The 22,086-nt window shown below is 41.3% G+C and overlaps 1 protein-coding gene and 1 long non-coding RNA gene across 8 annotated transcripts in view; one reads left to right on the top strand and one right to left on the bottom strand.

Moving 5' to 3' along the window:
- LOC119508587 overlaps nucleotides 1–1,611 on the bottom strand; it is a 133,769-nt gene extending 132,158 nt beyond the window's left edge. For 4 of the 5 annotated variants that reach the window (XR_005211501.1, XR_005211500.1, XR_005211499.1 and 1 more), the window contains exon 1: nucleotides 779–959. This is a non-coding gene — a long non-coding RNA (uncharacterized LOC119508587). Of the gene's footprint in view, nucleotides 1–778; nucleotides 960–1,085 lie in introns of those variants that run through there. The other variant, XR_005211503.1, reaches the window with a different exon arrangement.
- The window catches only part of SLC12A2 (solute carrier family 12 member 2), a 122,359-nt gene continuing 100,949 nt past the window's right edge, over nucleotides 677–22,086 (top strand). For all 3 annotated transcript variants that reach the window (XM_037802299.1, XM_037802300.1, XM_037802301.1), the window contains exon 1: nucleotides 677–2,474. In XM_037802299.1, coding sequence (XP_037658227.1) covers nucleotides 1,761–2,474 — 714 coding nt within the window. In that variant the 5' untranslated portion in view covers nucleotides 677–1,760. The remainder of the gene's footprint in view (nucleotides 2,475–22,086) is intronic.

The raw sequence follows: 22,086 nt of genomic DNA on the forward strand, positions 1-22,086 counted from the left end.
AACAGAGATAAGAAAAAAGAACTGAAAAGTTGTCAAGGTCAAATATGATATGGATATGCCTATTTTTTTTGAAAATTGCCTGGTTATGGCTTTTTTTTAAAAAAATGAAAACTCTAAGGCTCTTTGATCCTCATCAGTAAAGGATGTTTCCCCCCAAAATAAAATTTAGAAATAGATAAATAAAATTAAAGACAAATTTTTGAAAAAAGCCATTCATGGCTACCTGTTTTTTTCACTTAGGGCTTCGCATAGAATTTAGGATAAAAGTAATTATGCAGCAAAAAACGTTGGAAAACTTATTTTTCCCTACATTTTTACAGAAAAGAAAAGAGGCTTGCAAAGCAAAGGAATACTTCCCTGTTTCTATCAAAACTGAGGAATTCTTCACAAACTATACCAAGTAGAAACTTCCTGGTTAGTGTTCCACGGTTTTGTCGTCTGTGTCCTCTTTGAGAGTTGGGTTTCCTATCATTTTCGGAAAAGCCTCAAATCAAAAATCGCTTTTGAAACCATAATAAGATATCACAACTAAGCCCCCTTGTGACCTTCAAACGTCATAGCTTTTAAAATAAAGGTATCATCGGAAGTGTGGACACACCCACTGCGCTGCGACCGGAATTAACCTCTAGTTATGCAAATCTAACTCTGACCGACAGGGTGAGTCTACCCTCTAAGGCGACACAGAGGAAATCCTTCCTCCCCGTCGGCTGAGACCCAGAGTCAGTGTGGGGAGTCGCTGCGGGCGGTTGCCCGGATCAGGCCTCCCGGGGTGGCGTACCTCAGCCTCCGCCTCCGGAAGCGCCCGTGGGACCGACGGGAAAGCCCCAGCATCACCCGCAGAAGTAGGGGGCGACAAGAGGCTCCAGCTCAGCCTTGGGTACCACGCGCCGGAGGGGAAGCGGCCCTTTCGCCCTGTAGCATCTCGCGAGATTTCGCCGACTCAGATTTCGACTGCGAACTCAGAAATTAAAAAAAAAAAAAAAAAAAAAAAAAAAAAAAGCAAGAGCCGCTACTGTGGTGGCACCCGCCAGTGAGCATTAGCTGCCAGCGCGCGCGAGGCGGGGCCGGTGCGTTCCTTTGCCTACCCGGCTGGGAGCTGTCCGCATCCCCGTGGCCTGGACTGCTGGTTCATTTGCGCGCGATCCCGGGAACGGATAGAGAAGGAGGGAGCCGGGGACCCGCTCCTTTTCCCGCAAAGCGGGGCGGGGGAAGGAGGCGGAGGTTGGGAGGAGGCCGACGGAAGGGGTTGGTAACGGCGCGGAGATCTTTCCTGGGACGGCGGTGAGGCAGCGCGCAGCCGCGCCTGCTCTTTGATCGCACTGCTCGCGTTCCGGCCGACTGGTTGGAGCGAGCCGCGCACGGACTGCTTTCGCGTGGGACTGCGTGGAAGCTCCGGGGCTCCCAGGAACTGAGGGACCGTCCGCCGCGCGCCACTGCAAAATCGCGGGTGGGCGGGCTGAGGGGCGGAGGAGCTGGCGGCCCCGCCTCCCGCGTGCTACAGCCGGAGCAGCTACCGCCGCGGCCCCGCCGAGGCTTTAAACAGCGGGCCGGCCCCGCGCTTGCTGCATTCACGCGCTGACTGGGCTGCTGGCTGCGTTCGAGCCGGCCCGGGCTAGCGGCGGCGGACAGGCGGGCGGGAGGAGGAAAGAGCGACTCCCTCACCTGGCGTTGAGGCCGCGGCCACCGCCGGCAGGGGCGTGGAGGGCGCGCAGCCCGCTACATCCGCCAGGCTCTCTGGGTCCGCCGGGGGTCGGGCGGCGATGGAGCCTGGACTCACAGCGCCCTCCTCCGGCGCCCCAAGGCGGGCCGGGGAGACACCGCCAGCCTCCGTGCCGTCCGCTGCCGGGGTGGATCTGCCCGGCACGGCCTCGGTGCCCGAGGATGCTGCGGCCGCGAGCCGGGGCGGCGGGGGTGTCCGCGGCGAGGGTGCCGCGGCGGCCGGGGATGGTTTAGGCAGACTCCTGGGACCTACCCCGAGCCAGAGCCGCTTCCAGGTGGACCTGGTTTCCGAGAATGCCGGGCGGGCCGCGGCAGCAGCGGCAGCGACCGGGGTGGGAGGCAGGGAGACCCCCGTGGACGGGAAAGCCAGAGGCGAGAGTGGGCCGACCAAGGGCAGCGAAGAAGCCAAGGGCCGCTTCCGCGTGAACTTCGTGGACCCGGCTGCCTCCTCGTCGGCTGATGAGAGCCTGTCGGATGCTGCGGGGGTTGGAGGCGACGGGCCTAACGTGAGCTTCCAGAACGGCGGGGACACGGTGCTGAGCGAGGGTAGCAGCTTGCACTCGGGCGGTGGCGGCAGCGGGCACCACCAGCATTACTACTATGACACTCACACCAACACCTACTACCTGCGCACCTTCGGCCACAACACTATGGACGCGGTGCCCAGGATCGACCACTATCGGCACACGGCTGCGCAGCTGGGTGAGAAGCTACTCCGTCCCAGCCTGGCAGAACTCCACGATGAGCTGGAAAAGGTGAGCTCGCCCCGCCCTCTCCCTGCAAGCCCTGTCTCCTGCCCTCCATCCTACCCTCGCTCTCTACCTTAACCACTGGTCCGCGCTAACCGTGGCATGTGGCCGCTGGCCCTCTCCGGGTGAGGTGGCCGGAGTGGACATGCATGACTTGTTGGTATCGCTGGATTCTTCTGTCAAGGGTGGAATTTGCAGCGTGTTAGGCTAGTTGTGTGATACTGGAAAGGCTGCATCTAACAACCGTCTCCAGTTATATATCTGTTGTACGCTTTCTTTCTCACATGGTTAACAAAAATTACCCTGTCTGAATGACAGTTGTGTTTGTAGGCCTCGAGAAAGGAATGTGTAGGAGATTTAGGTGAAGACGTCTCTTGGGAGAGTAGAGAGCACCTACTATCTGTGTCCTTTTTAAAGATTGTATTGTATGGTTTATGTAAACCCATTAGTGAACCCCAAGAGTGGGAACGTTGGTGTATGAAGGAAAATCTTAACAGGGTATGTTTGTAGTCATGAATTATTAAAGCGCAATTCTGGCAATCTTGAATATGCAAAGGATCATAGAAATCTTAAATCTTAGAACATGCTATCCCTGCTGATGGCATAAGTTAATTTCATTTATAGGGTAAACTTTTGGGAGTGGTTTGTATAAAAAGAGTCTTTTAAAGAATTGGTTTTCTATGGAGGATGTCCAGAAAGCAGAAATCCCTTCAGTGGTCTTTGCATAAGCACCTGTACTTGGTGAACAGGAAACCATCCCCATAAACTCTCTTGATTTCTGTAATTTTTTTGAATGGCTATATGAGCCTTATTTTTTTTCACGTTCAAAATTGTTATTTTTGAGATAACATGCTTTTGAGATTTGATTAATATTTAACTTTTATGACTTGGTATTACTTTACGTCTACCTTTCGAAGTGTATAATGACTACATTGATGGAATTTTGTGAATGCAAGAAGTTGGTACTGCATAGGTTGAAATGATCATAGTGTGGAAAAAGTTTGAATACAGAATGTTTGTAATTTCTTTTGATATGATTTGGTCTCAAACATTTATTTCATACAAAACAGTATTTGTCCCAAGGTTTAATAATGTAACATTCATATGGTTTGAAAGAATTGCAGAGGTCTCAACTCTTACAGCTTATTGATTGTTTAAAAGCCTGACATCATTTAGCTTTACATAATACTCCTGTTATTCCATTGTGGTATTTTGTCATATCAGAAGGAAAAATTAATTTTAAAACTCTTTGCTTTTATTTATATTCTGGTACTGTAGTTTCTGTCACATCTTTTTGTAGATAGATGGTACAAAGTTCCCAAAATTTTGTAGACCAAAGTAGATGTGTAACTGGTAGTTTTCTTTTTCATAAAGCATTGTACTATGTTGTTATACAGATGTATTTCAGATTTATTTCACTAAAGCAAGGTAGTTTAATATAGTAAAAGAATCCATTTACCCGTAAGTTTTCAAAAGACTTTTGAATTGAAGGATATTATATATCCTGCAATTCTGTGCTTCCTAAGGAGTTTTTGTTATTTTTAATTAAATTCTCTCAAGCAAAGCATTTCAGTGATCCTAAGTTTTAGGATCACTACAATTTTTTTTTTTTTTTTTTTTTTTTTTTTTGTCTTAAAAAACAGAATACCTGTATTAGCTGTGTGACACTGAGGAAGCTATCAACCCTGTGAGTCTCAGCTTCTTCAACTTTAAGGTCATTGAGAAGGTTAGAAAAAAATGGATAAAGGGCTATGCTCAGTGCTTGAAAAATGCTGGAGTGTAGTTATTAATTCACCCTTGTATTTGTCCTTTGGAAATTACAGAGTTAAATTCTAGTATTTGAATTTTAGATTCTCTTGAGTCCCATATACTTAGATGAATGTTGTATATAAAATGTTATTTTCACATTTTCATTGCTTCAACAGGTTAGTCAAATGAATTCTTTGCTTTTTTTCTTTTTTGTTTCTTTGTTTTTTAACCTTCTACCACTGAGATCCTCTTGTCAATGAAAGAGATGTATTGGGTTAATTAAGCAAAGAATCACATATTGAAGATTCTTTTGTGTAGAATTTTAAGGGAATGGATTAAAGAAAAATGTATGATCTCAAGTTGTATAAGTGCAATCATGGCTATAGAGATATGCCAGTGCTGAAAGGGGACAGGAGAGCAGTGATAGGACCAGTTGGCCAGATCCTCCAAATTTATTCTTCATCTTGTCTAGATTGACTTCTGTCTCCTTAATACTTTCTCTAATGCTTCTGGTTCTTGGGGTGAATCATATTATTTAGAATTTCTATAGCATTTAATTCTAGCACTTGATTACATATTGTCATGTAGTCTGCTTTGGTCATCACCTAGTGATTAAGTATCTCTGTGCCAGGAACTATGGAAAAAAGGCAAAAGAGATGCATTCCTGAAACTTGTTAGGGAAAAGGACTTCTTTCTGCCTGAATTCCTTTCAGTGCCCAGCATTATGATGTCTATAAATATTTTGCCTAAATATCCAGTTATGAAGGGGAATCGTTAAATAACCATGGTGCATCTTGTTGTGTTATATAACCATTCTAGGGAAACTCATGAGTTTTCCATTTATCAAATATTTGGGGGGTGGGGGGAGGGAGAAGGGGATGTCTTTTAGTTGTTTACCACTTAGCTGTGGCACTGTGGAATGATGCATTGATTGCAAAAAAAGATTCTGCCTTTGCCTAGACCAAATAAGCGAGTAGTTGCACCAATATGTAGTGACTAACTTATTTTTTTCAGTGCTGTGAAAGAAAAGTTACAGAATGCTAGTGAGGATGTAACAGGACCTACTTTTGATTGGAATATTGGAGAAGTCTTTTTTAAGAAGTGTGACGTTAAAGCTGAGAACTGAAGTTGATGATAAGGTGAAAGAATATTCCATGCCAAAGGGACAGTATATGTGGAGGTAGTGAGGTGAGAAAGAGCTTGATATGTCTTACCAACTGAAAGGAGGCCAGTGTAGATTTATCATAAATGCAGTGGGAAGCTATTGAAGATTTTTGCGTGAAGGGGCAACATGATCTGTTTTGTTTTAACATCTCTGACTGCTTGGTGGGGAATGGATTGGCAGGAGCAAGAATGGAAGCAGGGAAACTCATTCAAGTTAGTACTGAGCTCTGGATTAGAGATAAGTGTTGGTGGCAGAATAGACTGGATGTGGGATGGTTTGGATGTGGGAGTGAAAGGGAAGCTGACTCCTAGGTTTTGAACTTGAACAACTGAATTAGATGGTGGTACTGTTGCCTGAGATGGGAAAGATTAGAGGAAAAATAGATTTTGGGGGAAAGAAAACATGCTATTTGAGTAGCCTGTGAGGCATGTTATATCAGGAGTCATTTTGAAAAAAAAAAAAAAAGTATACATATACACACATATATGATGGGATTATGTATATGTATACATGAAGGGGTGGTGGTTAAAGTCATGGATGAAATTGCATAGGGAGAGGGGTAAATAAGAGAACAGAAATAGATCTGAGAGCTTAGAGGTCTGTTAGAGAATGCTGAGCCACTAACAAAAGAAACTAAGAAGATGCTAGGCTGGTGAGAAACAGTCAGGAGAACAGTGTCTGGGAAGCTGGAAAAAAGGATTTTAAAGAGGTGATGCCAAGAATTGAAGTTTTAAAAAACTTAATGCAAATTAAAAAAAAAAAGCAAGAAAAATCAAGTCTGGTGATTTCAGCCGCTACAAGAAGAAACAGACAGTGGAGGATTAACAAAGAAATATGTATTTGATGAACAACTTCAAAATATGTGGGAGAAACCATGATTATAACATGTGAAAAGTATAGTGGTGGACAACCCATAATAATTCTTATTAGATTTAAAGCATTATTAAAACAGATTTTAAAAGGCAGAGTTACCTTTGCAGTTGTTCTTAGGCCAAGGCTTGGGAGCCTTTGATGGTATGTCAAGTCTTTGTATACGGCCTCTCTTCTGTTTCCTTCCACATTATTAATAAAAGAGAGAAGGAAAAGAAACAACTACATCAAATTTCTCTTATGTCTCACTGAACTAGTTAGGATTTTATTTAATTCCTAAGAAATTGGTTTTATGTGTATTTTACACATAAAATGGGCTCAGAGAAGCTGAAGAAATACTTAATATCACACTCATAGAAAGTGGTGCAGCTGGAATTCACACTCTGGTTTTTGTGATTCTAACGCCAGGGCATAGTAGCTTGTTCCTGTTTCTTCTCTCTTCTGTCTATCCTCTAGACCTGCTCTGAGATGGTAGAGATGTTAAGGGATGTGAAGGGGGACACCTTGGGGATCACAGCCATCGCATCTCCTGAGAGTGGAATGATTACATAATTGAGAGAAATGAGAAGAAGGAATACTTGTAATGATGTTGTAACTGTTGATTAATAGGACTATCTTCTTTGCTAGAACATGAGCTTTCATTTATTTCCATACTTAGAGAATATGTACTTAGTAAATATTTGTTCATTGAATGTATCAAGGTGGCAGTTCCTCCCACATAACAAGGACTTGAAGTAAACAAAACAAGTATGGTATCCCCTCTAACACTTGTAGCTGCTTCTCTGAGTAGGCTGTGTTGATTCCTGGACAAGAAATTCCACATTCACTACTGATCACTTGACTACATGGCATGAGCTTGAAAAGTAAATTTCCAGGACTGAGGGGTGATTCTGAAAAGAAATATTTGAGTTTGCTAGAGTCAAATTTGGCCTGTTTCACAGTTTTGCCAGGGGCTCTGCCACTCAGTCTTCTTGCCTGCCGCACCCATGCTAGTGGCTGCTGAAGTCCAGCTTGCCTGTCATTCTGTGCATTCCCCAACTACACACCAACTGACTACCTGGGTAGAAGCAAAGATAAATTTTGGAATTTAAAAGTAGCAAAAAAATCTGTAAACTGCTAATCGTATTTTTCTTTGTGTTCCTTACATTTTCATTCCTCTGAGACCAAAATAGTGTTTCTTGGTTCTTATGTGTTAAGGGTGTTTGCTTTCAGTGATTTTTAATTATATGTTTCATATATGTATTTGGAAACTCTGTAATACTTAGAAGATTGGTTTCATGTTGAAGTGAAATGAATGTGAATTTGATTATTCAACAAATCCTTAGAAAGCCTCTATAACAGCACTTTTCTGTGTACTGGGGGTGTAGCAGTGTGCACAACAAAGTCAAGGAGCTTTCATTCTAGTGGTAAATGACAATAAACAAATGGGTCAGAAGTAAGCACTATGCAGAAAATTAAAGCAGGGTAATGTAGACAGACAGTGATGGCTATAGTGAGCAGACACTTGAAGGACTGAAGGATCACCCTATGCAGATACCTGGAGAAAGAGCATTTTAGGCATAGAAACAGAAAAAAAAAGACTCCGAGATGGGAATGTGCTTGACGTGTCTGAGAAACAAAGAGATCACGAGACTGGAGTGGAAGAAGAAGAGGAGACGAGGTCAGAGCAGTGGTGAGGTTCAGATAGTGTAGGACCTCATAGACCATGATAAGGATTTAGGATTTACCCTGAGTGATGTAGGGAGCCATTGGAGCACAGACTTGACATGATCTGACTTAAGTATTTTAAAAAGCACCCTGATTGCTGTTTGGAGAATATATGGTAAGGGACAAGGGTGAAAGAAGGGTGACCAGTTAAAATCCTATTGCCGTGGTTTAGTTAAGATGATGACTTTTACTAAGGTGGTTGTAGAGAATGAGAGATATTCAGATTCTGGATATGTTTCAAAGGTAGAATTGTTGGGCTTTGCTGATGGTTTGGATGTGGGGTGTGTAGAGAAGAATTAAAGATTATCCCAGGGCTTTTCATCTGTTGAGAATGGAGTTTAGTATATTATGTAGATGGGGGAAGACTGGGAAGAGCAGGTTTTGGGGGTGGAATGTGTTGCAAATTAGTTCTGCAGTGTGGGGGGGGGGGGCACTTAAAAAATTGAACTTAACTAATTTGATAAATAATAAAACTTAAGAAAACAGCTTTCAATTTGTAACATTAAAATGTGCATTTTTTCTTCACTAGGAAAAACCATGAAATTCAGTAGTTTTTCAAATAGGGTGTAAGAGGGTGGGGAACTAGTGAGTTTATTATAGAAATTGAACTTAATGGAATCAAAGGCAAGTGAGAAACAGGCAAGGAAACCAAAGCTTCCTACTTAGAAAATCTAAAATTAAATGCATATCGATGGTTTTCCATTTAAAATATGAAAGCTGTCATCTGCCAGTGCCTTTTGTATTGTTCCATTTTTCATTAGAAACTCTATCAATACTGTCTTAGAGTGATTCTGAAAATACTTGGAGCTGATAGAAAATTTGGGATTCCTGATTGGAAAAAGGGGAAAATCTGAAAAGTAAAAATAGCTTAGTGGCATGTTGTTTCCCTGTAGAATCTAATTATGGTTATTGGATTCAGAAAATTCTCTGCCTTAAATTTTTTTCTGCTTTTTCATCTAGGTTAATAATTCTAGAAACCTCTAGGATGGTTCTTTGTTAGGTTGGTGTGAATTGATTCCTCTAACCATTTAGCTTCTTAAACAGTTTGGTATGTGTGTTATTTGGAACGGTTTTTTGTTTGGGTAGGGCAGACTTGAGTACTACAGTAAGGGAAGATTTTTTTTTTTTTTTTTTTAATTGAGATTGTTCACAAACCAGACAATTATCCAAAGATCCAAAGTGTGCGATCAATTGCCTATGGTACCATTACACAGCTGTACATCCATTGCCACAATTAATTTTTTTTGAATTTTTAGAACATTTTCATTACTCCAGAAAAGAAAGAAAGACAAAAAAAGGAAGCTCAAATCCTCCCATACCCCTAACCACCCCCCTCCATTATTGATTCATAGTTTTAGTATAGTACATTTGTTACTGCTGATGAAAGAATGTTAAAATACTACTAACTGAGGTATATAGTTTGCAATAGGTATATATTTTTTTTCCTATATGCCCCTTTATTATTAACTTTTAGTTATAGTGTCATACCTTCATTCGAGTTCATGAGGGAGATTTCTAATATTTGTACAGTTAATCACGGACATTGTCCACCACAAGATTCACTGTTGTATACATTCCCATCTTTTAACCTCCAGCTTTCCTTCTGGTCACATATGTGACTCTGAACTTCCCCTTTCTACCACCTTCACACACCATTCAGCACTGTTAGTTGTTCTCACAACGTGCTACCATCACCTCTGTCCATTTCCAAACGTTTAAGTTCACCCTAGTTGAACATTCTGCTCCCCATTCTTCAGCCTCATTCTGTATCTTGGTAGCTTATATTTCCTGTCTGTGAGTTTATATATTATAAATAGTTCCTATCAGTGAGACCCTGCAATATTTGTCCTTATGTGTCTGTCTTATTTCACTCCATATAGTGCCCTTAAGGTTTCTTCATCAACCCATTTTTTTTAAGATGGTTTTGTTCACAAACCATACATTCTCTCCTAAGTAAACAATCACTGGTTCCCTGTATAGTGACTTATTTATGTATTGAGCACCATCACCACTATCTATATAAGGACATCTCCATTTCTTCCACAAAGAAGGAGGAAGAGTCAAAGAAGGTAAAGGGACAAAAGAAAAAGAAAAAAGAAAGAGAGAGAAAACAAAACAAAACATGACAGCTAGAAAGCAACAAAAGGAAAGATAGCATTAAACTAAAGTAGAATAAAGAGTCAAGCAACATCACCAATGCCAGGAGTCCCATACCCTTCCCCTATGTCCCCCTCCGCCCCCATATGCATTTAGCTTTGGTATATTGCCTTTGTTATATTAAAGGAAGCATAATACAATGTTTCTGATAATTGTAGTCTCTAGTTTGCATTGATTCTATTTTTTCCCCAATCCCACCCTATTTTTAACACCTTGCAATGTTGACATTCATTTGTTCTACCTCATGTAAAAACATATTTGTACCTTTTATTACAAGCTTTGAGCACCCTAGGTTTCACTGAGTTATACAGTCCCAGTCTTTATCTTTCGTCTTTTGTTCTGGTGTCCCACATGGTCCTAACCTTCCTCTTTCAACCATGCTCACAGTCATCTTTGTTCAGTGTATTTACATTGCTGTGCTACTGTCTCCCAAAATTGTTTTCCAAATCTCTCACTCCTGTCTTTTCCCTTCTGTCTGCAGTGCTTCCTTTAGTGTTTCCTGTAGAGCAAGTATTTTGTTCACAAACAATGTCATTGTCTGTCTGTCAAAGAATATTTTAAGCTCTCCCTCATATTTGAAGGACAGTTTTGCCGTATATAGGGTTCTTGGTTGGTGGTTTTTCTCTTTCACTATCTTCAATATATATTACCCCACTTCCTCCTTGCCTTTATGGTTTCTATTGAGAAATGCGCACAGTAAGCTTCATTTGTATGTGATGGATCACTTTTCTCTTGCTGCTTTCAGGATTCTCTCTTCATCTTTGACATTTGATAATCTGATTATTAAGTGTCTTGACATAGGCCTATTCAGATCTATTCTGTTTGGAGTACGCTGCGCTTCTTGGATCCATAATTTTATGTCTTTCGTAAGAGATGGGAGATTTTCATTGATTATTTCCTCTATTATTGCTTCTGCCCCCTTTCCCTTCTCTTCTCCTTCTGGGACACCAATGGCACGTACATTCCCGCATTTTGTTTTGTCCTTAAGTTCCCGGAGAGATTGCTCATATTTTTCCATTCTTTTCTCTATCTGTTCTTTTGTGTGTAGGCTTTCAGGTGCCTTGTTTTCCAGTTCCTGAGTGTTTTCTTCTGCTTCTTGAGATCTGCTGTTGTCTGTTTCCATTGTGTCTTTCATCTCTTGTGTTGTGCCTTTCATTTCCATGGATTCTGCCAGTTGTTTTTTCGAACTTTCGATTTCTACCTTATGTACTCCCAGTGTTTTCATTATATGCTTCAACTCTTTTGCCACATCTTCCCTAAACTTTTTGAATTGATTTAGTTGTTTAAATTCCTGTATCTCAGTTGAAGTGTAAGTCTGTTCCTTGACTGGGCCATAACTTCGTTTTTCATAGTGTAGGTTGTATTTTTCTGTTGTCTAGGCATCTCGTTTCCTTGGTTACCCCAATCAGGTTTTCCCAGACCAGAATGGGCTCAGGTCTTGGAAGGAGGGAAATCTGGTTTCCCTGAGGGTGTCTTAGAAGATTGGTACATCCTGTGAGGCCTCAAATCACTGTGCTTTTCTGCCCAGCAGGTGGCGCCTGTCATCCTGTAGCTCCAGACTGGTGTAAGGAGGTGTGGCCTGTGGCTGTTTTTCCCCAGGCTCTAGGGTCTGGTTCTGAATGGAAGGCGGGTAGTAGAGCTGGGCCGCACATCTTTCCTCTTAGACAAAATACCCGCCCCCCCCCAGGAGAGGTCATTAACATTTGAAAAGTCTCTGCCTATGCTGTCTCCACCCTTGTCTGGATCAGAGCACTGGGAACTGAAAATGGCTGAGGCTTTCTACACTGAGCCGAAAAAGGGACAGAAAGCCCACTTCAGGGCCTGTCTGTGGCCACCTTCCATCTCTCCAAGGTCAGTTGTCACCAAAAAGCCTCCGTCTCCTTGTTGGGTATTCGTAGCTTGTAGTGAGCTGTCCACACCTGTTAATTAAAACCCCAGTTGGAACTCAGCCGAGCTATATTTGCTTGCTTGGAGAGTGCTGCTCTAGCACTGTGAGGCTTTGCAGTTTGGGCCCTTGGTGGGAGGGGGCTCCTGGCTTGGATCTGCAGTTTTTACTTACAGATTTTATGCTGTGGTCTTGGGCATTTCTCCCAATTCAGGTTGGTGTACAGTGAGTGGACAGTAACGTTTGTCCCCCCACAGTTATTCCAGATTATTTACTAGTTGTTCCTGGTTGTTTATTAGTTGTTCCAGGGGGACAAACTAGCTTCCACTCTTCTATATGCTGCCATCTTTTTCCATCCAGGGAAGACTTTTGAAGGACCCATGATGACTTTTGAAGGACCCATGCTTTTCCCAACTGAAAAGCAGGGAAGATGAGAGAAATGGGAATGATTAAAATCGATTTAGCTACAGTAATTAAAGATTTGGACTAGGGCAATATCTTGGGAAGAGTTAGGTAGCTCCAAAGGTAATGACCAGGCTGAGGGCTCAAGTGCCAAGTTTGTACTAACACTTGATATGGATTATAGCTTTTTGATACCTAAGGTCTTTATCAGCTGTGTCCCAAAGAAATATAATATGAACCATATATGTAATTAAAATTTTTCTAATAGCCACATTTTAAAAGTTAAAAAAAGAAAACAGGTGAAAATTAATTTCAATAATATGTTTTATTTGGTCCTGTGTCCTAAATATTATTTCTGATTGAACAATATAAAAAATTTAACAAGGAGATATTTCACATTCTTTGAAACTTTTTTTTTTACTAAGTCTTTGAAAATCTGGTGTATATTTTACATTTACAGCACATCTCAATTCATACCAGCATTACAGCTGTATTGGACAGTGTAGATATCTGTGTTTACTTTGTAAGTTTGGTTCTAAGGTCCTGTGATTTTAATTTTTCTCATGGATATTTTTACTGTTCCCTAACAGCTGTTTACTTCATTTAAACAAATTCAAGTAGCCCATCTGTTTCCGTTTGCTACAGCTGTCGAAATGCAATATACCAGAAATGGACTGGCTTTTAACAATGGGGATATGCCGGTTTGAATGTATTATGTCCACCAAAATGCCATTATCTTTGATGTAATCTTGTGTGGGCAGACGTATCAGTGTTGATTAGATTGTAATTCTTTGTGTGTTTCTGTGGAGATGTGACCCACCCAACTGTGGGTTATGACTCGATAATTTCCATGGAGGTGTGGCCCTGCCCATTCAGCATGGACCTTGATTAGTTTACTAGAGCACTATATAAGCCCAGACAGAAGGAGGCAGCTTGTGACAGCCAAGAGGGGCACTTGGAAGAATGCACAGGAGCTGAGAGAGGAACTGCAGTTTACAGAGATATTTTTGAGATGGCCTTTGAAAGCAGACTTCTGCTCCAGAGAAGCTAGGAGAGGACAAATGCCCTAAGAGCAACTGAGAATGACATTTTGGAGAGAAGCTCCAGCCTAGAGAGGAACGTCCAGGGAGAAAGCCATTTTGAAACCAGAACTCCAGAGCAGACACCAGCTACTTGCCTTCCCAGCTAACACAGGTTTTCCAAACACCATTGGCCATCCTCCAGTGAAAGTACTTGATTGTTTATGCATTACCTTGGACACTTTATGGCCTTAAGACTGTAACTGTGTAACCAAATAAATCTCCTTTTATAAAAGCTAGTCCGTTTCTGGTGTTTTGTATCCTGGCAGCATTAGCAAACCGTAACAGGGAATTTATTAAGTTACAAGCTACAATTCTAAGGCCATGAAAATGTCCAAATTAGGGCATCAAGAAGAGGATACCATCTTTGAAGAAAGGCTGCTGGCATTCAGGATTCCTCTGTCACATAGCAAGGTGCATGGTTGATGTCTGATGGGTCTTTGCTCCTGGGTTCCTTGGTCAGCTAGCAAGGCACATGGCCATCGTCTGCTGGTTCTTCGCTCCCAGGTTTCATTGCTTTCAGCTTCTTATCCCAGTGGCTTTCTCTCTGAGCGTCTGTGTGTCCTCCTTTAGCATCTCCGTGGTGTTTGTCTTTAAGCTCTCTCCAATTATCTCTGTCTTTTATCCCCTTGTAATGGACTCCAGTAAAGGATTAAGACCCACCTTGAATTGGGTGGGTCACATCTCAATTGAAACAACCTAATCAAAAGGTCTTGCCCATAATAGGTCTACACCTACAAGAATGGATTAAAAGAAAATGGCCTTTTCTGGGGGTACCTAACAGATTAAACTACCACACCATCTAAGGGAGAAAAATTTTTTTTCTTGAACTCACACTCCTCTCCAGAAACAACTCTTTCTTCTCTTTCACAGCCAGACTTGTTGAAAATATTATTTATAACTGCTGTCTTGACTTCTTCACCTTTCACTCCTCAAACTGCTCTAGTATGGCTTCTACCCCATTATTTCACCAAATTAATTCTTGTTAAAGTCATCTTGTTAAAGTCACCCAGTGACCTCTCTCCTTATCACCAGTTCCAGGAAACATTTTTTTTCCCCAACAGTGTTCAACCTTCCAGCAGCATTTGACATTTTTTGAGGTGACCTTGTCATTTCCTTCACTTCCATAACACCATTCTCTCTTGGTTTTCTTTGTCCCTCTCTGGTACTTTCAGTTCTTATGTTTTTGCAGTCTCTTTCTTCTCTAATCTGACCTCTCAAGGCTTGATTCTGGTTCTTCCTCTTTCCTCTTTCTTCTCTCGCTACTCCATATCATCTGTAGGCTAATGACTCCCCAGTTTTGTCTCCTAACTACACCCCTTTTCTGAGTTCTGGGCCTGTAATATCTGTTTGACATTTCTGCTTGATGTCACAAATGTACTGCAGAACTGCTTATGATTTCCCCCCTCCCCCTCCAAAACGACAGTCCAGGCCCTCTTCCAGTGTGTCCTTTGTCTCTGTGAATGGTACCTGTATTCATCATATTGCACAAGGCTTCTCCTATGAGTCATTCTTGACACTTTCCCTCACCTCCCACATCCAGTTCATCACCAAGTTCTTTCTATCACCTTTATTTCCTAAATGTTTTCCTAAATGTTCTTTTCATCTTCACTGCTATCATCCTAGTCTAAACTGCAACATCTCCATTTTCATTGTGCCTTCCCATCACTGCTGTCCCCAGAATGACTTTTTTTTTAAAGCAAAACTGATCATGTTACCCCTTGGCTTAAAATAGGCCTTGCATTGTCTAGCTCTCTAGCCTGCCTCTTCAGTGTTTCAGTTATTCAGTTATCACAATACTTCCTTTGGCCACAGGACCTTCATATATGATTCTGTCCTTGGAGTCCCCAACCCCATCCCCACATACACTATTGACTCTTCAATTTTAATCTCATCTCCATCTTCATTTCCTTGGGAAGGAAGTCCTTCCCCCTCTCATTTATTCCCAGACTATGGAACCTACCCCCTTTTCCCTTATTTTAGTTTGTAGTCATGTATTTATTAATGTGGTTATTGTCCCTCTCTGAGTCCACTTCAAGCTCATGAGAAGCAGACCATGTCTGTTGTTCATCATTATTTTCTCAGTACCAGAATAGGCCTGATACAGCAAAACTCAATCAATAAATGTTGAATAATAGAACCAAACTTTTTTTTTTAAATTCAGTTTTATTGAGATATATTCACATACCATACAGTCATCCATGGTGTACAATCAGCTGTTCACAGTACCATCATATAGCTGTGCGTTGATCACCCCAGTCTATTTTTGAACATTCTCCTTACATCAGAAAGAATCAGAATAAGAATAAAAAATAAAAATAAAAAAGAACACTTAAATCCCACCCTATTTTTCATTTAGGTTTTGTCCCCGTTTTTCTACTCATCCATTTGTACACTGGATAAAGGGAGTGCTATCCACAAGGTTTTCACAGTCGTACTGTCACCCCTTGTAAGCTACATTGTTTTACAATCATGTTCAAGAGTCAAGGCTACTGGGTTGGAGTTGGGTAGTTTCAGGTATTTACTTCTAGCTATTCCAATATATTAAAACCTAAAAAGTGTTATCTATATAGTGCATAAGAATGTCCACCAGAGTGATCTCTCGACTCCATTTGAAATCTCTCAGCCACTGAAGGTTTATTTCGTTTCATTTTGCATCACCCTTGAGCCAAACTGTTTTTAACTCTTACATATCTGTGTTTGTTATTTAGAATTCCTAAAGGACGTTTGACAGGCAAATGACCCATTTTGCACATTTGGAGTTTGAGGCCCAAAAGAGTTAAGTCACCTTTCCAAAATCATAGGACTAGTAAATGGCAGACCAGGAACTTATAACAGGAATTCTGATTCCCAGTTAGTATTCCTTCTAATATCCTACAGTTTACTATTGCATGAGCTCCTGTTATTTAGGTAATTAATTCATCTTTATTTTTTTTCTTTTAAAAATAACCATGGCCATTGAAAAATAAAGGTAGAAAAGATTTAGACTCCTGAGTGTCAGTGTATCGAGGCATCTTTTCCTAGTAGTTAAAAAAAAATTAAGTATAGGGAAATTTCTCATAAATGGAATCTTAATATATAAATATTTCTTTTCTCTTTCCCCTGCCTTTCCATACCCCTAGCTCCCAAAAGCAGGATCTAAATTCTTTTTTGTTTGTTTGTTTACATTTTAGTTTGAAATAAATTCAGAGTTATAGGAACAGTTGCAAAAACAGTACAAACCCCATACACAGAACTCCAGCATTCCCTGACCCCCCCCCCGATACCCCGATCCACTAACTTTAACATGTTGTCACACCGCTATTTCTTTCCCTCCCTCCCTCCCTCTCTCCCTATCTATCATCCATCATCTATTGCTCTGTCTTCTGAGCATATGAGAGCTAGCTGCATACATCCTTAAACAAACACTATAATTCACATTTACAGTTCCCATGAACAAGAACATTCTTTTATGCAATCCCATTAAGCGCAGCTAAGAAGTACAAGAGTTTCAACAATGATACAAAGCTTACATTCTGTATTTCCTTTTCCTTATGTCTCAACTGTGTCCCTTTGAGCCTCCTGTCCTCCATCCTCAGATCCCATCCAGGAACATCCTTGGCATTCAATTGTCATCTATTTAGACTGTCTTTTTTTTTTTTTCCTCAATTGTGGAAACATATATACAGCCTAAATCTTCCCATTCCACCCCCTCCCTAGCATTCCATTAGTGGGATTAATCACATTTAGAATGTTGTAATGCTATCACCTTCCCACCATTCATTACTGGAAATTTCCCTTCACCTCAAACACCAACCCTACACTCGTTTCTTAACTCCCCATTGCCCCTTCTCCCATTTCTTGTAACCTATACTCTACTTTTTATCTCTGTGGTCATATTCTCTGATAATTTCTTTGTGTTTACTGTGGGGCTTAAATCCCTAACAATATTGTTTTTCTTTGATACCAACTTAATTTCAATAGGACACGTAAACTATGTACCTATACTCCTCCAGTCCCCCACCTTTATATAGTTCCTGTCAAAAATTACATATTTTACATTGAGTTCAAAACCACTGATTTGTCATTAGAGTTTGTGTATTTTATATCATGTAGGAAGTAAATAGTGGAGTTACAAATCAAAAATTATTGACTTCTATTTGTATTCCATTGTAGTCAGAGATTGTGCTTTGAATGTGTTCAATTGTTTTGTTTTTGTTTTTGTTTTTTTAATTTATTAAGGCTTGTTTTACATACCAGCATATGGTCCATTCTGAAGAAAGAACCGTGATCACTAGAGAAAAATGTGTCCTGGTGATTTGGGATGTAAGGTACTATATATGTCTGTTAAAATTCTCTATATCTCTTTTTCCTTTCTTTGTTTCTCTGTCGGTAGGGCTCTCTTTAGTATCTGAAGTAGGGCAGGTCTTTTATTGGCAAAGTGTCTCTGCATTTGTTTGTCTGTGAAAAATTTAAGCTTTCCCTCAAATCTGAAGGAGAGTTTTGCTGGATAAAGTATTCTTGGTTGGAAATTTTTCTCTCTCTGAGTTTTAAATATGTCATGCCACTGCCTTCTTGCCTCCATGGTGGCCGCTGAGTAGTCACTACTTAGTCTTATGTTGTTTCCTTTGTATGTGGTGAATTGCTTTTCTCTTGCTACTTTCAGAACTTGCTCCTTCTCTTCAGTTTTGAGAGTCTGATCAGAATATGTCTTGGGGTGGGTTTATTTGGATTTATTCTATTTGGAGTTCACTGGGCATTTATGCTTTGTGTATTTATATTGTGTAGAAGGTTGGGGAAGTTTTCTCCAACAATTTCTTTGAATACTCTTTCTAGACCTTTACCCTTCTCTTCCCCTTCTGGGACACCAATGAGTCTTAAATTTGGACGTTTTATTTTATCTATTGTATCCCTGAGATCCTTTTCGATTTTTTTTAATTTTTTTCTCCATTCTTTCTTTTGTTCTTTCATTTTCTGTTCTGTGGACCTCTAGAACACTGAGTTGTTGTTCAACTTCCTCTAATCTTGTATTGTGAGTATCCAGAGTCTTTTTAATTTGGCCAACAATTTCTTTTATTTCCATAAGACCTTCTATTTTTTTTTTAATCTTGCAATTTCTTCTTTATGCTCTTCTAGGGTCTTCTTTATGTCCCTTTTATCGTGTTCTTCTTCAAGTCTTTTATATCCTGTGCCATGTTTTCGTTCCTCGATTGTGATTGTTTGATTAATTGTGCCAACTACTGTGTCTCTTCTGATATTTTGATTTGGGTGTTTAGGATCGGGTTCTCCATATCATCTGGTTTTATCATATGCTGTGTCAGTTTGAATGTATTGTGTCCCCCAAACGCCATTATCTTTGATGTAGTCTTGTGGGGCAGATGTTTTGGTGCTGATCAGATTTGCTTGGAATGTGCCCTGCCCAGCTGTGGGTGATGACTCTGATGAGATATTCCTATGGAGGCATGGCTCCACCCATTCAGGGTGGGCCTTGATCAGTGGAGCCATATAAATGAGCTGACTCAAAGAGAAGGAACTCAGTGCAGCTGTGAGTGACGTTTTGAAGAGGAGCAAGCTTGCTAGAGAGGAACATCCTGGGAGAAAGCCATTTTGAAACCGGAACTTTGGAGCAGACGCCAGCCACATGCCTTCCCAGCTAACAGAAGTTTTCCGGACGCCATTGGCCATCCTCCAGTGAAGGTACCCAATTGCTGATGTGTGACCTTGGACACTTTATGGCCTTAAGACTGTAACTGTGTAGCCAAATACATCCCCTTTTTATAAAAGCCAGTCCATCTCTGGTGTTTTGCATTCTGGCAGCATTAGCGAACTAGAATATATGCATTAAGACTTTCTGTTGTTTTTGGCCTCTTGGTATTTGCTTTGCTTGATAGGGTTCTTTGAAGTTGTAAAAAAAAAAAAATACCAATCTGATTTTTCAGAAATACAAGATGGTGGCATGCACTTTCTCCAACTAACCAGCAGATGGCGTCTGCGAGTCACCTGTAGCCCTCAAGTCAGTTCTCCCCTACTCTGTCTCTTTGGTGTATGGGGAAATGATTTTTGTGGGGTTCAGTTGGTGAACTCATTTTGGGGTTGCTGTTGGAGCTGTCCGCCCTGAACGTGGTGCATGTGTCTGGGTGGTCAGGGAGGTAGGGCCGCTTTAATATTCAAACCTCCCAGGTGTTCCCGGAGATTCAAGGCTGTTGCAAGAGTCTGAGCCTTCATTTCAGTTTTGCCCCAGATTTTCTGTGTCACTGACCCACAAACCACCGGCATTGACGTAGCGTCCCTGGGTTTTCCAAGCGGGCCCCTTTCTCAGCTGTGATCTTCCAGGACCTCTGCTGAGGAAAGGCTGTGCTACGTCACTAGTGCGTGTCGTCCCTCAAGGGAAGCCCTGGGCCGCCGGGCCATGCAGGGGCCTTCTCAGCCTGATGCAAAGATTAGCCTATAATTCTTCACTGGTGTAAGTTCTGGATGAAAGGCAGGTAGTAGAGCTGGGCCCCACCCCTTTCCTCTTAGAGAAGATAGACGCCTTCAGGGGAGGTCATTAGCATTTCAGTGGTCTCTCTCTGCCTGTGCCACACCCCTGTCTGGGTCACAGAACTGGGAACTGAAAATGGCCAGGGCTTTCTCCACTGAGTCGGAAAAGGAACAGAGCTAGTCCGAGGCGACCCTCCGGCTCTCCAAGGTCAGTCGTCACCCAAAGCCTCTGTCTACTTGTTGGAGATTCGTACCTCGTAGTGAGCAGTTCCCACTCAGTAATTAAAACCCCAGTGGGAGCTCAGCTGAGCTATATTCGCTTGCTGGGAGAAAGCTTCTCTCTGGCACCACAAGGCTTTGTAGCTCGGGCTGTGGAGGAGGGGTCTCCTGATTTGGATCAGCAGTTCTTACTTACAGATTTTATGCTGTGATCTCAGGCATTCCTCCCAATTCAGGTTGGTGGATGATGAGTGGACAGTCACGTTTGTCTCCCCACAGTTATTCCAGGTTATTTATTAGTTTTTTGCTCATTTATGACTTGTTCCGGGGGGGACTAACAGTCTTCCACTCCTCTCCATGCCGCCATCTTAGCCTCCTACTCCATTAATTTTTTAACATATTTATTACAGCTATGTTGAAGTTTTTTTTCCTCCTAAATTCTGTATCTGTGCCTACTTGGATTCAATTTCTAATGATTACTTTTTTTCCCCTAAATATGGGTTACATTTTCCTGTTTTTTGCATGTCTAGTAATTTTTGCATAAAAACTGGTCATTGAACATAATATATTGTAGTGATTTTGTGTTCTTTTGTATTTTGAGGATTGTTGTTTTCTGGTTCTAAAAAGCAGCTAACTTGGCCTATACTCAAACTGCAAAATGGGTTCTTCCCCTAACATGTTATGTAGTAATTGATATCTCAGTCCTGTTTTTATGGCTTCCCACTGCTGCTTTTCTAGCCTGTCTCTCTGTGGGTCTCCCCTACACCTATGTAGTTTGGTGATCCACTAAGACTTGGGAGCTTATCCTTGCTCTGGTTCCATTTTTTTAAGAGATTCACATTTAATTTCCAATTCCTCTCCTGGCTGTAGGCTCTGTTCTCTATTTCAAACCAGTAAGGCTTAACTTTCAGCCCTCCAAACTGCCCCTAGGTGGGAAATGCTCTCTGTTAAAAAGGCAGCAAACTCATGGATTTCACCCAGTGCAGCTGCAGCTATTGAGAGTATTTCCTTTCTGCACTGTGTTTTTGTTTTATTTTTGTTTTTGTTTTTCTCCATTTGCCCTGGGATCTTTTCCATGTATTTTAGTTTAGCTGTCAGCCAGGGATTGACTTGAGTTTTTATTCAGATTTTGTGTCTCTTTCCTTTTGTGGTTCTCTGGCTGTCAGGTCTTCTCCTTTACATTTCCAGCTGCTATTTTTTCCCTGAACTCTGTTCTCTGGCACCTTTTTCTCTGATATGACTGTGTAGGTTGCAGAGCACCTTCAGTCCAGAAAGCCACAAACCCACACACAGTTCTAACCACTTCCAATTGCAGATTTTCATGAGTAAAGTATATTGCTTTTCCAATGTTTTCCTCATTTTTTATTCCATTAGTAATAATTTCTCTATATCTTTGTCACCTTTTAGTTCTTCTCATTTTTTAAGTAAAACCAATTGAAATGTAGATTACAGAGTTGTATGACTAATTGTTTTAGTTTAAAACAGATACCACCCAGTGGGTTGGCTTATCAACAGAAATTTATTGGCTTATGGTTTTAGAGACAAGAAGGCTTGCTTCCTCCTGGGGTCAGTACCTTCTGGCTAGACCATAGTCTTTGGGGTTCCTTGGCTTTTCTGTCACATGACAATACCCATGGCAAAATCTTCTTTCTCTTCTGAGTTCAGTTGACTTCCAGCTTCTAGTTACTCCCCCTGGCTTCTCTCTCTATGACTTTATAAGGCGTCAAGTAATAGGATTAAGACTCATCCTGATTCCTTGTGCCACACCTTATCTACCTCCTCAAAAGGTCCTATTTACAATGGGTTCATACCCATAGGAATGGATTAAGATTAAGAACATGTTTTTTCTGGGATACAGGAAAACAGGCCACCACGTTAATTGATACAAGAAGGTATGAGTTTTTGAGAATTTGAATTCGAATGTCT

This window comes from Choloepus didactylus, chromosome 13 (genome assembly GCF_015220235.1).
Source record: "Choloepus didactylus isolate mChoDid1 chromosome 13, mChoDid1.pri, whole genome shotgun sequence".
Classification (NCBI taxonomy): Eukaryota; Metazoa; Chordata; class Mammalia; order Pilosa; family Megalonychidae; genus Choloepus; species Choloepus didactylus.